This window comes from Camellia sinensis, chromosome 12 (assembly GCF_055761805.1).
Source record: "Camellia sinensis isolate YWXY chromosome 12, ASM5576180v1, whole genome shotgun sequence".
Classification (NCBI taxonomy): domain Eukaryota; kingdom Viridiplantae; phylum Streptophyta; class Magnoliopsida; order Ericales; family Theaceae; genus Camellia; species Camellia sinensis.
Genome location: NC_138972.1, coordinates 29400489 through 29417681, shown reverse-complemented (window position 1 = coordinate 29417681; position 17193 = coordinate 29400489). Strand labels below are relative to the sequence as shown.

The 17193-nt window shown below is 34.1% G+C and overlaps 1 protein-coding gene across 2 annotated transcripts; it reads left to right on the top strand.

Annotated features, from left to right (window-relative positions):
* Positions 1-397: 397 nt before the first annotated feature.
* Positions 398-5978, top strand: LOC114260841 (Leucine-rich repeat protein kinase family protein). Of its 2 annotated transcripts, none has more exons than XM_028201027.2 (2): positions 398-1880; positions 5297-5978. In XM_028201027.2, the coding sequence occupies exons 1-2, from the start codon at positions 590-592 to the stop codon at positions 5716-5718; spliced, it is 1713 nt and encodes a 570-aa protein (XP_028056828.2). In that variant the 5' UTR covers positions 398-589; the 3' UTR covers positions 5719-5978. The 2 variants fall into 2 exon arrangements, with proteins under 2 accessions (XP_028056828.2, XP_028056827.2); XM_028201026.2 differs by having other exon boundaries at positions 439-1880; positions 5096-5978.
* The last annotated feature ends 11215 nt before the right edge of the window (positions 5979-17193 follow it).

Genomic DNA, 17193 nt, shown 5'->3' with positions numbered 1-17193 from the left:
TACCAAATATTTTTTAATATATCCTTTTATTGAATTTTTAAATATTTATTTATTTGAAGTACTTTGTATACTTTATTAAAAAATAAAATAAAAAATATACTAGAATGTCTTAAAAATAAAAAAATCAAATTTAAAATTATTTATGAAAGACCCAATAAATTAAATTTGTTTTTTTTTTATAAATTTTTTTATACTCCTAGTGATTTTTTTTTTCTTTTGCAAATTTGATTAATTGATTTATTTTTAATGTTGGGTTTCTAGTTTTTTTTTTTTTTTTTTTTTTTTGAAAAAAAACCCTTCAAAGTTTAAAATTTTGATTAAATTTTTAAAATATCAGAAAAAAAAAAAAGACATCCAATCTGCACCTGTAAATTTGTAAATTTAAAAATGAACCCATGGATCAAAGAAAAATTCAAAACTGCGTAGGCATGTTACTCTGCCACCTCGAAATCAACCCAGCCGAGTTCAAATTACAACCTTGGTCGTCTTCTCCACTTCACTCTCTCTCTCTCTCTCTCTCTCTCTCACTCTGCAACTCCTCGTTGCAATGACAATGATCACTATCTAAGCTCTCCACATTTTGAAAACCATGAACTCTATTGCTCTGGTTTTGGTGTGGTTCTTTACATTCTTCCCTTGTCTCTCTTCTTCTCTCAACTCCGATGGCTTCTCTCTCCTCGCCCTCAAAGCCGCCATTACCACCGACCCAACTCTCGCCCTCACCTCCTGGTCCGTGTCGGACCCCACCCCCTGCCATTGGATCGGAATCGCCTGCGATCACGACCACCGAGTCACCGCCATTTCTCTTCCCAACAAGGGCTTCACTGGCTACCTACCCTCCGAACTCGGTGCCCTTCTCTCTCTCCGTCACCTCTCTCTCTCTCACAACAACTTCTCCAAACCCATCCCCGCCCACCTCTTCAATGCCACCACTCTTCTCTCTCTAGACCTCTCTCACAACTCTCTCTCCGGACCCATCCCTTCTCAAATTTCCACCCTTCAAACCCTGACTCACTTGGACCTATCCTCCAATCTCCTCAATGGGTCTTTGCCGGAATGTCTCACCAATCTGACCCACCTCGCCGGAACCCTAAATTTGTCCTCTAACCAGTTCTCCGGCGAGGTCCCGGCATCGTACGGACGGTTTCCTGTGATGGTGAGCTTGGATTTCCGGCACAACAACCTCACCGGGAAGATTCCCCAGGTGGGGTCCCTGCTGAATCAGGGCCCCACAGCATTCTCCGGAAACCCTAATCTCTGTGGGTTTCCATTGCAGACGCCATGCCCAGAACCAGAAGCTCAAAACGCTAGAATCTTTTCAAACCCTGAACACCCTATAAAACCTAATTCTCAAGATGGGTTTGTAGAGAAAGATAAAGCGAAATCTGGGTCAGCGACCGTACGGATAATATCAGGAGTTTCGGTGGTTATCGGAGCGGTGTTTGTGTCGGCGTGGGCGTTTCGGAAAAAGTGGAGGTCCGACGAGGGCAAAATGGGGAAGGAAAAGTTGGAGAAGGAAAAGGAGGTGAGTGAGGAGGGGCAAAAGGGTAAATTCGTGGTGGTGGACGAAGGCTTTGGGTTGGAATTAGAGGATTTGTTGACGGCATCGGCGTACGTGGTGGGGAAGAGTCGGAGTGGGATCGTATACAAGGTGGTGGTGGGGAGGGGATCGGGTGCGGCGGGTGCAGTGGTTGCGGTGAGGCGCTTGAGCGAGGGGGACTCCACGTGGCGGTTCAAGGAGTTTGAGTATGAGGTGGAGGCCATCGGGAGGGTCCAGCATCACAACATCGTGCGGTTGAGAGCTTATTACTATGCTAATGATGAGAAACTGCTGGTTTCAGATTTCGTCCGCAACGGAAGCTTGTACACCGCACTTCATGGTAACCATCCCTTTTCCTGATTTTCTTTTAGCTATCTCTGTATTGTAATGGTTATTAATTATGATTAGTTTTTATTTGGTTTATTGTCAATAATGGTTGATAAATGTCTGTTTTTGTTGTTTTGTAAATGGAAAAATTAGTTGGAGACTGGATTTTAGTGATAATTATTATGTCAGTTTTGGATGGTAGAAATTCAAAAATTAGTCATATATATTTATGAGAAATTCTAATATATATCTCTTTAAAAAGAGTGTTATGTTATTTTTTTTATTGAAAAAATGATTAAGACTCCCTTTCTCCCTACCTCTTTTGACCCCCTCTCTTTCTTGATTGGCCAATTTTTCTTTTTCTTTTTTTTTTCCTTCTCCTCCAATCATCACCCGTTACGTGTGTGTGGGGTGGGGGGGTTGGTGATTGAGGGTCTCAATCACAGCCGTTTTTTATGTTTTTTAGTTGAGTCAGAAAATTGAAGTTATGTCATTTTTCTTTTTATTATAAGGTGTATATGGTGCACATCCTTAGTATTTCCTTATATTTATACATGAGAAATTTTAATATACACACTCTTGAAAGGAGTGTACCATATGAATCCCTACTAGTTATGTCATTTTTTTTTTTAAGGTATAACTGATTTTCTTTTTAATTATGACATTATTTTTGTTATGATTCATTAATTTTTTGATTACGTCTCATAATGTATATATTTTGTTTTAAGTATGACTCAGAAAGTAAAAGTTATGCCATTTTCTTCTAGTATACATATGAGAGAGGGAGGGATGGAGCTAGAGAGGCTAATGGGGGCCAGACAAAGCTTTTTGGGGCATAATTTGCATGGTTATAGGGCCTGTAAATGCAACATAAAAGATCTGATAGTTTTTGACTAGCGGATGTTTATCAAAGAGTGATGTCTTTTTTTACCAGTTTAGTAAGAACATCTCTAATGCCTAATCAAATTTTTATCAAATCTGGATGGTTGTTCGACCGGTCGTTCAGTCTAGAGTAAATTTTTATCAAATTCATCCCAACAGCGATTGTTCGGAAGGACGTCCAGCGTCACTTACAAATTTGATAAAAGAATAAAGTTTCCTTGATTTGATTAAAATAGTAACTCTCCTTCTATTTGATATCAGTTTTATAAAAGGGTTGGAGCTCGCGTTTTAGGCATTTTTTATTAAATTTGAATTTGATGACAGATTTGATGAAGGATTGGAGATAGCTTAAGCAGCCTGTAATTTAAGGTTTTGTTTTTTTTTGGGTTGGGTTTCTGAAGTTATGCTCTTTATGGATTCAGAACTCAAAATTGAACTGATTTGACATGTCCTGCAGTGCATTTAAAAAAAGCCGAACCATTTAAGCCTAACAATGCTAGCGGATGACTGAAATTTGATTGAATCAACTCATGGAGGTTTGGTTGGCTCAGTCTTTGAGTTTTCATTTTAGTTGTGCATTGTGTTTGAATTTCTCGTGGACTGTTTTGTGGAGGAAAAAGAAAAACAAAACAAAATTTAGCTTTTATTTCTTGTTTCTTTTCCTTCTACAAATCTAAAATTCAGACACAATGAGTCCACATCTCCACTGATACAGCTATCGGTAGCTTAAATTATTGTTTTGCCTTTTCCCCCAGAAAATTATTCAGTCCCATATGCGGTATGCTGCACATAGTAGTGAACCATGTTCTCCTTTTGTTTTTCTCCGTGCAGGTGCCAAGACCATCATGATATGGTATTTCCGTGTTAGTAAAATAGATTGCTTTTTCACTTTTTCATGCCATCTGATCCTTTACCCCTATTCCCACATTTATGTCAATATTATCAAGATTTTATAGGGAGAAAAAAATAGTAGAGGGAGTGTTGTTTCATCTGTGTCTTTGACTGATGATGGGCAATCATTCTAGGAAAATAAACTTCAGGTGAGAACATAAAGAATTGCATTATTTTTCTGTAATTTACTGGTTAGTAATAGCAAAAATTAGCCCATGTTAATGTTAAGATTTTACCAGTTCATCCTTTTTACTTATGTATTTGTTTTCTTATGTCATGGTTACAAGTTTTGGACTTTTAGCCTACAACATAAAGGTTTGTGTCTTTATGAACTGCATCCAGAGATCAGTCGCTGCGTGCTCTAATTAAGTTGATTGTGGGTAGCAAGCCAAGCCACCGAGATTGTAGAAAGGTTTAATTTTTTGATGTTGGTATCAGTATATGTGAATGTTCACGTCACTTTCTGTGTCTTTGACTCCTTGCTGTTTAGTGTTCAGGGCTATCTTTTTTACTGAAAAGTGATAAATTTCTATCATACTACAAGCTGAGTAAGAAAAACTACTCATTCACAATTCTTGAGGGCCTATATGGTTGTGGTTTCATCTTCGGTTGTCTTTTTCTGATCTGTCTTGATGCCGTATCATGTTCAAATAGCCTTCCTTGACAAGCCTTCTTAAACTTTACCAAAAAGAGTTCTTGCTCACTAGGCCTCTTTCATATGTACATTTCATAAATTAAAATTAATCTTTTCCATATAAAGATAACAGAAACCCTCCCTATATTTGTTATTTCTTTTTATTGTTGTGTGTTGAGAAAATGCAGCACGTATTTTGGTTCTTGGGGATGTTGGTGCTTGCAAACCGGTAGATTGCAGCTCCTTCGGAGTGTTTTTTATTCCTTACCAACTCAATATTTAATTAGTTCTGGTATACCTGTGGCGTTTTACTCTCAGTTGTCTTTTCTTTCAGATCTGAGCCATTTATATTTAATGTATCTATTCATTTCATTAATGCCATGTTCAAATTTTGGATTTGTGGAGTGAAAGGAAACTACTTATACATATTCATTTTTTGAGCAACATAATTCAAATAAATATATTTAAAGAAAAAAATTACCCTTTTTTTTGCTTCATTTTTATTTTTTATTTTTTAATCTCTCTCTCTCTCTCAACAAATCTAATATCCAAACAGCATAAAGGACACATCTGCATATTAATTCCATAATTTGTATTTAACGCAATTGTCCTGTCCATTGCTACTGTTTCCTCTTGTAATTTAAGGGGCATGATGTAATTTTCAGAATCACAAGAGATAATTTGTATTTTAAGCAAATCTTAGGGGGTGCATTTGCAATTTACTCTTCATTTTAACATTGCATGACAGCTTCCATATAATTTTCAAAGCTGAATTTTCAGTAAAAGCACTGACCAATTGTTTGGTTTTTTGAAAATTGAAGGAGGACCGGCCAATTCGTTGCCACCATTATCATGGGCCGCAAGGCTGAACATTGCTCAAGGCATTGCAAAGGGCCTTGTGCACATTCACGAGTGCAGCCCTAAGAAACACGTTCATGGGAACATAAAATCATCAAAAATCCTTCTTGATGATGATCTCCGGCCTTACATTTCTGGTTTTGGACTCACACGTCTTGTTTCAGGTAACTCTTCTAAATCCACCAATGTGGCCTTTAAGAAGCAGAGCTTAAACCAAATTACAGTAAGCCCCAAAAATTCAGATTCTTCATCCATAATGTACGTGGCTCCTGAGGCTCGAGTTTCAGAAAGCAGATTCACGCAGAAATGTGACGTCTACTCTTTTGGAATTGTGCTATTGGAGATTTTAACAGGGCAGTTGCCAGAAAATGATGGTGCAGCACTAGAGAACCTTGTGAGGAAGGTGTTTCAAGAAGAAAGACCCTTGTCTGAAATTATAGACCCAGTGCTTCTGCATGAGGTCCATGCCAAGAAACAAGTTGTTGCAGCATTTCATGTTGCACTGAATTGCACAGAACAGGATCCCGAGGTTCGGCCTAGGATGAGGACAGTTTCCGAGGGCCTTGATCTCATCAAATCACAGTGAAAGAGCGGGAGGAAATTTTTTGTAAAGCTTTCTAGCCTTTCTTCTTGACTTATTCAAACTTTCTCATGTTGATGTTTTTTTGTTCCTTAGGAAGTCCTTGGATGGTGTGGTGGTTCCTTTGTAGATGTTCAATTAGTTTATGATGCATCCTCGAGCTGAGATGTTTTTCCTTGAATGTTGCTAGTTGAAAATGGGGTGATCATTCAGTATTTTCGGAGTATGAATTCGTGGTGTTTTATAAAGTTTTGATTGGTAAAGAAGGGTAGGGACTCACGATTTATGTTGGGGATGAGGGAATAACATAGTACTAAGTAATTGGTAATTAACTTGAAGTATAATCATATAATATTTCAGAATTATTGAATAATTTCTCTTAAAAGTAATGGGCTGGAGACACTTTGGTTGATGATATGTCATAATTTTATTTTAAGGGACTTTGTGCCAGTGGAATTTCAAAATATTAGGTTTGAGCTGCTCTTCTGATAAGCAGTGTCTAATCATCCTAACATTATGCTTTCCTTTTCCATAAACTTGTTTGACAATTTAATTTTTAGACAATTTTCGTTCCATAACTACTCAGTTTTTAGGAAACACTAAGCCTGCGATTGTTTCTTTTTAGAATTATAATTTCAATATAAAATTTTCAATCCTCTTTTCAAAATTTATGGGTGATTTGAAATAATTTAAGTAAGTGTATTTTTTAACTTTTTATAAAATATGAGTGTGGTATAGGTTGAATTTAAAGTGATGTAATAAAAAGGTGATGCGATTTAAATAAAATGATGTGACTTAAATAAGATAGTGATTTTTTGACTTTTTAACTTTTTAAAGATATGACAAACAAGGCTTATCAAATACAAAATTCAAAACTTATTTCAAAAATTATTTTTAAAATTTATAACAAAATACATAATTTAAAACTCAATTCAAAATTCAAAACCAAACTTTTTTTCAAAATTTTATTTCAAAAAATAAATTCAAAAAAATATTATTTTATTTTATTTTTTAAAATTATTTTTAGAATCATAATTTGAATGTGAAGTTGTATTTTGAGTTATGAGTTTTGAGTTCAGTTTTGAAAAGAGAATTTGTTTGGTTATGAGTTTTGAAAAGAGTTTTGAGTTATATTGTAAAATTTTTTGGATTTATTTTTTAAATATTTAAATTTTTTCTTAATTTTATTTTTTTAGGGTAAATATTTTGTATTTTTAAATATTGATTTATTTATTTTAGTGTGCACTATATTTTATACATTTTATGTTGTATTTTTTAAAAAAATATTTTAAATAATTTTTTTTTAAATATACAATTTTTATTTTAAACATTTTATTTTATTTTATAAATATATTTTTAAATATTTTAATTTTTTTTGGTACGTGTTTGGTTATAATTTGAGTGTAGAGTTTTGAAAGTAATGTAGAGGTTCGAGATATGTGTTTGGCTACGAGTTTTGAAAATTATTTTTAATTGAGTTTTAAGTTATGTGTTTGGTTACGGTTTGAGTATAAAGTTGTGTTTTGAGTTTAAAATATTAAAATTAAAATATTTAAAAAATAAAATAAAATATTCAAATAAAAAAATTTTAAAATATAAATAAAAATTATATATTTAAAATAAAAAAATAAAATTTTCTTAAACATTTTTTAATATTTTAAAAAATAAATTCAAAAAATTTCAAAATACAATTCAAAATTCAAAAACTCAAAACTCTTTTTAAAACACTTTTTAAAACTTTTTTTAAAATTTATAACCAAACAAATTTTCTATTTTCAAAACTCAACTTACAATTTCATAGTCAACTCCATACTCAAATTATAATTTCAAAACTAAACCAAATAGAACCTAAAGAAACGTTGGGTTAATTATAAAAAAAATCCTAAAGTTCTAGTCTTGTAACAAAATAAATTTTGAGTTTTTAATTTTGTCAAATTAAATCCTAATATTTTAATTTGATTTCAATCTAAACAATTTATTTATTTGTGTTATGTAAAATTGATAGAAAAATAGTATTTTAGTCATTAAATTCAATGTAATTATATATAAAATGTCTAAAATATCATTTTTAGTGAGTTTTATGACTGAAATACTTCCATCAATTTTATTTAACATGAACTAGGCAAATGTTTAAGATTAAAAACAAATAAAAAGTTCAGGGTTTAAATTATATATATATATATATATAAGGATATATATCACCTAGAAACTGAAATATATAATATTCCTCAATATCTGTCTCATTTTGTACATTTTTATGTCATTCTTAAAGGTAAAAGAAAATTTTCAAATATATCTTTTACTCATAAAACTCATTGAGATTTCGACTTACTCATCTCATTGATGTTTTCAGTGTAGTATGAGTTTTGAGATTTTTGACTGATGAAAAAAAAAAGAAAAAAGAAAAAGAAAAAAAAAATGAAGCTTGAAAGTGCCATCTCCTAGACAACTTTGGAAAGGAATTTACTTGTGGAAATCCATATTTTCTTGGATTAGTTCTTGAAAATGATTGGAATAAGGAACACTATTTTCCTTTATATTTTTCTCTAGTTTATTAAGTGAAAGAAAACAAAAAATTCTTAAGAAATAATAAGAAATCAGGAAAAATATAAGGAAAATGGTAAATAACAGTATTTTTAATTTTTTTGTTATTATCATGTTTTATTTCCTTTTTCTATTTACATGACAATCAATAAAAGAAAATTAATTCTATGTACATATTCTTTTCATTTCATTTATCAAATTTACGAACCAACCAAAATCATTTATCATGATACCACCTGTTGTGACTTTTTGGATCTTTATTATTAGCGTGGAAGGTAAAATTATGTGAAATCTCATATTTTTATAAAATAAAAATAAAATATTTTTTAAAATTTTGGTATAATTATTCAGATCATTTTGAATTTAATAATCTATATATTTTTATACTAAAAATTTATACAAAAAAATATTTTTAATTGCATATTATTACTCGATATTATTTTATGAACCTTCTGATATTTTTATTATATTTTTGTCTATATTTTTCCTAGACCAAATTACGTTGAAACATAATCACTTGATCATATTACGTTGTACCTAAAACCCCAACTTGTTTCCCAAGCATGCATGGAGCCCAATGCCTCTCCTCTCTCCCATACTCCTTCCTTACCTCTCTACTCTCTAACCCTCTCCTTATATCTATCTATTTATCTATAATTATATATACATTTATATCTATATATGCATACATATCTCCTACCCTCATCAACTCCCCCTACTGCTCACTCTCTCATTCTCTCCCTCTCTCTTAGTTCTGCCTCTTTCTCTTCATCTCTCATTCTCAAAGCTCTCTTTCTTTCTCTTTATGTCTGTTTTTCCTCATTCTTCTGGCTTTCACTTCCTTAACCCACACCATCACCACTCGAACCACCAAGCCACTAGCTCCATCATCACCGCCACCCTCCATCATTGAGCTCACCACCATTACTCTTCATTTCCTCATCAACTTCATCAAACAACCATTATCACTTGACCATATCTTTACCACGCAACATGAATCCACCACCGCGAGCTTTGCCACCGCCGTACCGCTACCACCACCAGCAGCTCGCTCCATCAAAACTGAAAACCACCCTCTACAACGTGTGATAGGTGAAGATGTCATGACCCGAACCCACCCCTATGGATTAAGATCATAACCGGCCAGTAATCATAGAATTACCTATGACCTTGGAGAAAAATCAAGTCATAGTTAATAATAAGGGGCTAAAACGCGGAAGCAAAACTTGCAAAGATTGTCCAATGAGCTGTGCATACATGGGTTAACAAAACTTTTCTTAATATATGTAATAACTCAGACCATACAAACATCCAGAGTGTATATATATATATATGTCCACAATCATTCCAAAGTTAGTCTTAACAAAAACCAAGGTAATATACGAACTTGGTCACATATGACCACAAAACAAAACAAAAGGAAAACAAATCAAAAGAAAGGCCTCTTGCGTGAGGCGACCTTGGTTGACTTCTCAAAACACGGTTTTCTCACACATCACTGGGGATGGAGCTGGACATCCCGCTGCTCACCTACATACATATAAATAATGAGTAAGTTATGCCCAGTGAATAATACCAAAGTAAAGGGGTTCTTGAATGAGATTTATTAAATCAAAATCCAAAAACCATACTTGCTGATAAATATCAAAGCAAAACGACCTCAGGTCCAATATTTCATATCCATATATGAAACGACCTCGGGTCCAATTCATATACAAAACGATTTTGAGTCCAACAGCTCATATTCACATTCGTGTGCACATTCAGATCCATGATCACGTGCATATTCGCAATCGTATTCAAAACTGTGACAACCCCACCGCGTATAATAACTAGCATTTAATTAATTAAGGAGATTTAAATTTTAATTGCTTATTATTCTAATTTAATTTGAGATTTATGAAAAGTGTGGAGACTGATTCATATACGATTCTATTGATAATTTATTTTGGAATTAGAAATTGAAAGCCTAAATGGCTCAAGAGATTATAATTGGTGAATTGAATTATTTTAATTTCGAGTATCGGACCATATGAGAGTTTAATTAAATATTCGATTCAGTTTAGTAAAATTGAGATTTTATTAAGTGGGTCCGAATTAGAGTTGATTAAGTGTAGACACCCCATTTTTGACTGACCTTAAGACTCAGACGTCATCGATTGAGCGCTCGGTGATGGTGCATGTTGTGCTCGTTTCGAGTCTCTAGAGTTTTGGCTGAGAGCCTTGCCTCGGGGTCTCTGAACTTTTTGTGCTTTGGCTCGGTTTGTGGACCGAATCTTGTTTTCTCTTCCCGGAGGGAAGGAGAGGTCTTGTAGACCATCTCTTTGTGGTCCTAGGCCACTTTTCCCGTTTAGAGACTAGTTTTCAGTTTTTGGAGCCTTTGGCCGTGCGCCTCGTCTCAGGACCGCTTAACGTTCTCCGTTTGGCGTAGTTTTTGAACCACACCTTGTTGCCTCTGCCTAGAGGAACACTGTGGTCCGGGAGACCACTTTTGTGGTTGCATACCACTTTTGATGCTCGTAGACTAGTTTTCAAGGCTTTCGACCGTGTGCTTTGCCTCCCGATCTTTCATCTTGCATCCATTTTGGTTTGTTTTTGGTACAAACCTTGTTTTCCTTGTTTAGAAGGTGGTACAAGGGTAGGAGACCACTTTTTCTCCGTGGAGACCACTTTTCCTTCTGCCAGCCAGTTTTCTGGTCGGATAATTGGCTTGCTTGGTCTTTGGGTCATATTTTCTGGTCGGCCACCCTCCTACAGGATTCCCAAGGTGGAGTTTTATCTTTCTGGAGCTTGGTGCAGAGTTCTGAGAACAAATGAAAATAGAGGCAAATCGGGGCATCGCATTGGATTTCCGAATGAGGCGACCAGGTTTGCATGCATTCCTCTCCCTCTGAGGCTTCTGATTTACTGTTTTCCTTAGCTGCCATGCTTAGATAGCTTGCTTTTGCTTTGGTTTGTACCTTTAATTAGTTAATGCGTTAGCTATTCAATTCGTTTTGTAATAATTAGTTAACTAGGTTTAGTTAATTAATTTGTTGTGCAATAATTAGTTTAATTAGCTTAGATTAGCTAGTTAGCTTCTTATTCGGTCCCTTCCTCGAGAGGGCATATTGTTGTAATAAGCGTGCGTGTGTGATGCATGTCTTCCAACCCCCATTTCTTTCTCCCTTTTACTTAACCGCTTACGATGGTTAGTTTTAGGGCATATTTCATTTAGCATACCTTATGCTCGCATGCGTGCATCCATTCATTTGTTTTGCATGCACCGGACTCGGCGCATCATACTAACTGCATTGTATTTCAATACACTATTTGAATACGTGTATCAAGTTGTATTTCACATGACATTCTAGAGTAGCCAAGCCTATTTCAGTTGCATTTTCGCATGTGTTGCATTAGCCATTTTAACATGAACTAGGATCATGCATGATTTCTAACTAGTTCTTTGTTTTGGCTTGGAGTACACTGTGAGTGTTTACGCTTTAACATACTGCATTTGTGTTAGTGTTGCCATGAAAGCATGCTTGCCATGAGGCTAAGTGCTTATGTGATTAATTGCCTGAATGCCTGTGGGTGAAGGTTGGGTTGCTTGAATTGGAACAATTCATTAAAAATCGCATTTTAGCCTACTTGCGAGTAGCAAACTTCAAACCGTTTTCAAACGAACATGCAATGTTTTGTTCCAAATTAGGCGATCTAGTCTATAATTGTTTGCTGTGCGCATCACATAGTAAGATTAGCTAATTAAGCGGAATAAGAACACATGTGTTTTCAAAAAAAAAAATATCATGCTTAGTACAGGCCGATCTTTGATCAGGTGAGCGGGAGTACTCATTAAATGAGCTTCCCCAATCGTACCCAAGTTCTCGAGCCGAGGCAACTTTGGTGATGACGAACATGTGGCCTTAGGCACGAGTCAAGGTTTCCTAAATTCCCCTAAAATAAAATATTTAGGTGGCGACTCTGTATCTGGCAAAGCAGTCCATGTTTGGCACTTCTTTACAAAAAATCAGTTTTCCAAAACGATTTGCTGGATTTGGACTCTTTGGTGATTTATCGGTCTCACATCGCCCATTGTGAGATTAGATTTAGAACCGTAACATTTGAGTCCGAACTGTAGTAGCTCAGAACAAAACGAGATTCCCGCCCTTGCAGGCGCTGATGTTGGAGAGTTCCCGGGAGCGCGTCTACATTAAGTTGTGAGAATTGGGAATTAAGATTAAATTTATTTATGAGGTGTTCAATTGAGTATGTAATTTATTGACGGAGATTCGGAGTTTGATCTTAAATTGAAGGCCTTAATAATTTGAGAAACTAAAATTGGTGGTGGTAATAAGTCTAATTTGATATTTGGAGTCTTTTGGGAGTTTGATTAAAAATCTAATTGGGCCTTAATTGAAGTTAATTGGACTAATTGAGTTATGTGGGAATTGATCAATTAAAACTAAATATGGTCAAATGTGGTTTAATTAAGCTAATTGTGTAACTAAAAGTTAAGCTAATTCTACCTATGTGACTAATTGTGAAATAGTGTGATGTGATTAATTGTGGGGTGGTGTGCAGAGGATTATACCCCTATATGTTGTGTTGGATCAATATTTTAATGTGAATGTGTGCATGTCATTGTTGTGCTGGAGCTCAAAGAAGAGGTGCAAGTGTGTGCACATGTGGGGCATTATTAAGAAGTGAAGTGTATATGTGAGTCAAGGAGAAGAGAGAGAGCTCATTCTTGAGTCCGTCATTTGTGCTGGAAGAAACTTAGAAAGAGAGTGAGTTTGAGAGCTCAAGGGTGTACAGAGAGAAGTCCAATTTGTGATGGAAATTGAAGGAAGAACAAGGGGAATTAGAGGAAATCAACATATTATATCTAAAATTGAAGCTTAAGGTAATAGATTTATGCTTAATTCATGTACAAACTTCATATGTTAGTTGAAATTAAGGAAGTTATGGAATCAATTTCATGGAATTTGTAAGGAAATGGGTTTGAATAAGAAAACTAAGCTAGGTTCATAGTTATGGAAATAAACTGAGAAATTAATTATTTTTGGTTTGATTTTGAATATCTTGCATGAATTTGAGTCTCATTTTTATATGCATGTAATTTGGAGGAATTAAAGAATAAATATGGAAATAATTGTAGGAATTCTTCAAATTGAGATTGGGTTTGGAAACCTTGATATATATATGAGATGTATATTTTGCACGCACCATGAGTTTTTCGAAGCCATGAGTTCATGAAAATATGGGTTTTGATTTTGATTATTAATAAATGCATGTAATGTAATTTAAGAGTTTTATTTAATCTAAACATATTTTGGAATATATGTTAAATTAGTTAGTTTTATTTGAATTACATACATACAATATTTGCTAGAAAAATTGACATGAAAATGAAGAATTGGAGCTAAGCTCAAGTTTATGAAAGTTAATTTAGAAATTAATTATTTTGGATTTGATTTTGAAAGTTGTAATTAAATTAAGCTCCATAAATTACATGCAATTTTATTGTGCGTTTGATTTTGAAAAAGAATTTTAGAACCATAAGTTCATGGGTTTTGATTTTGAAATTAAGGCCTCGTTTGGGAACCCTCTTTTTTAGCCAAAAAGTTAAAAAGTTATTAAATTAGCTAAAAAGCCAACAACCCATACCAAAAAGTCAAAGATTCTCTTTTCTCTCTACTTTTTGCACATTTTTTCGTAAAAAGCCAAAAAGTCATCCCAAACATACTAATTTTTTTTAGCTCATATTTTAGCCAAATAGCCAAAAAGTTACTAAATTAGCCTGTTCCCAAACGAGGCCTAAGTAAGGTTTTGATTTAAATATTGTGTTTCAAGATTTTGAGCACATCATTTATAAATAAATAAGTGTTTATCTTTTCTAAAGTATTTCCAAAGTTTTGATCAAGATTAGTATGGGTTTAAAGATTGAAAATGCATTTGGAAGCCATTTTTGAGAAATTCGGAACTCTAAAATTTTATAGACTGCTCAAGCGATATAATTACCGCTCAAGCGCATATTGAAGGCTTCCAGTATTTTTGCAGTCTTTACAGATCACTCTAGTGACAAGAAGTTCGCTCGAGCGAACATCTTTTTTTCAACATAGTTTGGAAAATGGCATCTAGTTAATATTTTCAATCTCATCTCTTTACAAGCATTCTTAGGCAAGAATTATGACTCAACAAGATTAATAAACTAACAATCAACATAAATATGGTTAAGGAATAAATCACTGATTTAGTAATAATTGATTAAGAAGCCAAGTAAGAAATCACCCTATTTGGAAAAGAGGGATTTGGTAAAGAAAGAATATGTGAAATAAGAATCCAGTTCATTTGAATAAGAAAGAATACGCGTAGAAGAATTTCGGATTACTCAAACAGAAAAAGATAAGAGAAGTCAAGTTTGATCAAGAAAGTGATATTGTGTTTCAATGTGTATATGTTATGTGTTTATGTAGGCCACGCGCTATCGTTTGCTTGATCTATCTGATTTGTCAAATCTGTCTGATCTGCTTCTGAAGCTATCTATAAGTAATAACTTTGTAAAGTTATGTTTGACTTTAATTATTTTCTGATGATGAAATGATCAGTTTTCTGAAATGTTTACGTTTTGTATGAATTAATGGTTGTCCAAATATCTTAAATGTATTCGTGACATCTTTAGCATCATGTGATATCTTACGTCCCTTCATGGGTCATCAGGTCCCTTCATGGGTCATCAAGTCCCTTTATGGGTCATCAGCTATAAACATCTCTGTGCACATGAGTCATCGGAACCACATCCCATATAATTATGGGTTATCAGATTTGTTAGCACTAATGGATGTACCACGTATGATTATATGCAAAATCTAAATATGAATATGAATATGTATATGAGTCTGTTTCTGATTTGAAATCTGAATATGTATATGACTCTATTTCTGATAAGAATCTGTTTCTGATATAAACTTTGATTTCTGAATCTGTGATAGACATCCTTCATTAAAACCATTTACTCTGTTATTATTCACTGGGCTCCAGCTCATTGTATTATTTATGTGTGTAGGTGATCAGGCGCGCGACCAGGCTTAGAGGCGTCTGCCTAGAATATGTTTTTGTCGGCCAACCTATGTGCCTCTTGTGGAGGTTTCGGATATGTCGAGTGGTTATGGCTATGTAACTAAAGTATAAGTTTTGTTTTCTTGTTTGGTTAAACAAGTCTTTATTTATTATGTAAATAGGGCTAAGCCTCATTTTAGTACAAAAATAATTTTTCGACTGAAATTTCTAAGTTTGACGTTGAAGTAAGGGGGTTAATACTTCGTAGAAAAATTCCATAAAATCAATTTAGACTATTTAAAATATAAGAAACAATTACCACCAAAAAATATTATCAAAATTGTATGTTTTGAAAAACCCAATTTCCACACTTACAAAATTTTCAAGTTAAGTCAAATTTTCGATAGCAACCCTTTTTAATACACTATCTTTATATGAAAAAGAATAGGGGTCGGGTCTCAACCCAAGCTGTTGCAACAGACAAGAGCCTCATCCAAGAGGCACTTCAAGGCTGACATCACAAAAACACAGGTGATCTTCCTTAAGGTCACTAGAGCTGGATATCTCGCTGCTCACCTATATACATATATATAACGGAGTGAGCTAAAAACCCAGTGAATAACATCAAAGTAAAAGGGTTACATGAATGAGTTCTATTACTTAAACATAATCATTTACGTGTCATATTATTTTCATAACAGAATGACCTCTAGTCAAAAACATGGCAGAACAACCTCTGGTTCTATATGTAACAGATATGCAGAATAGAATATATCATAACGTGAGAAAATGACCTTGGGTCCAATTGATTACACCTGTATAATGACCATTTGGTCAACACATAATAGATGTCTCAAACTTATTGGATAATCAGAACAATGTTGGGTCCATCTTATCGGATACACAGAATGACCTTAGGTTATCACTCATTTGTACTTAATCAATTCTACAACATATGTCATATTGATCGAACAGATAGAAGCTCATTCATGTTCACAAAATCTTAGGTTCAGAAAAGCTTTCCATATTAGAAACATTTAGAAAATAGCATATATGAAAATATCTTTACTAAGATATTACTCACAGCAATTAAATTGTTGTCACGTCTTCGTGGATCAGCCTACACAACATATAAACATATACACACATTGAAACACATTGTTTATTCAAATCATTCTTTTCTTAATTAATTCTTTTATGTCCAATTCTTACTTATTAATTCAATTATGAGGCTTATTCCATGCCTAAGAATGCTCGGAAGGAAGTGAGGATGCAAATATGAACATAATGTAACTTTTCAAAACAAGCTGAAACATGATAGTTTGCTCGAGCAGTCTTTTGGTCGCTCAAGCAGTCTGCATGGTCTGCAAAAGTACTAGCTGCTCAAAATCCAAGCTCGATGGTTGCTCGAGCCATGTGCAAAATGAACTGAGGTTGCTCGAGCAGTAACTTAGTCGCTTGAGCGATGTGCAATGCCCTACAAGAATACTGGATGTATGAAATGTGTGCTCGAGAGGTGACTTCATCGCTCAAGCGACGAGGCCGAATTTTGGGTTTTCAAACATGAAGAAAAATGCTCCAAATTTAACTTGGAAACCAAAAACTCATGCATGACTTGTCCAAACACTTAGAAATATTTTGAAAAACATGAGTATGTAATCAATTTCAAACCTTTAGCTCAAATCTTCATGAATTCCACAAAGTTAAATCTTAAAACTTCATGCATGTATGAATTTGTTCCAAACCCTTTTCTACAACTCTTAAAACATGAAATTCATCTTCAAAACTCTATGAATTATGGATGCATGTATGATACAACTTCTTATTCTTATTTTGATGACATAAATCATGTTCAAAATGATGAAACTTTACAAAATTATGCATGCATGTATGCGT

Bases quoted from the DNA above. Each gene is read 5' to 3' on its own strand.
- LOC114260841 (XM_028201026.2), top strand. From the start codon at position 590: ATGAACTCTATTGCTCTGGTTTTGGTGTGGTTCTTTACATTCTTCCCT. The intron at 1,881-5,095 runs GTAACCATCCCT...TGAAAATTGAAG, and splicing joins CTTGTACACCGCACTTCATG to GAGGACCGGCCAATTCGTTG.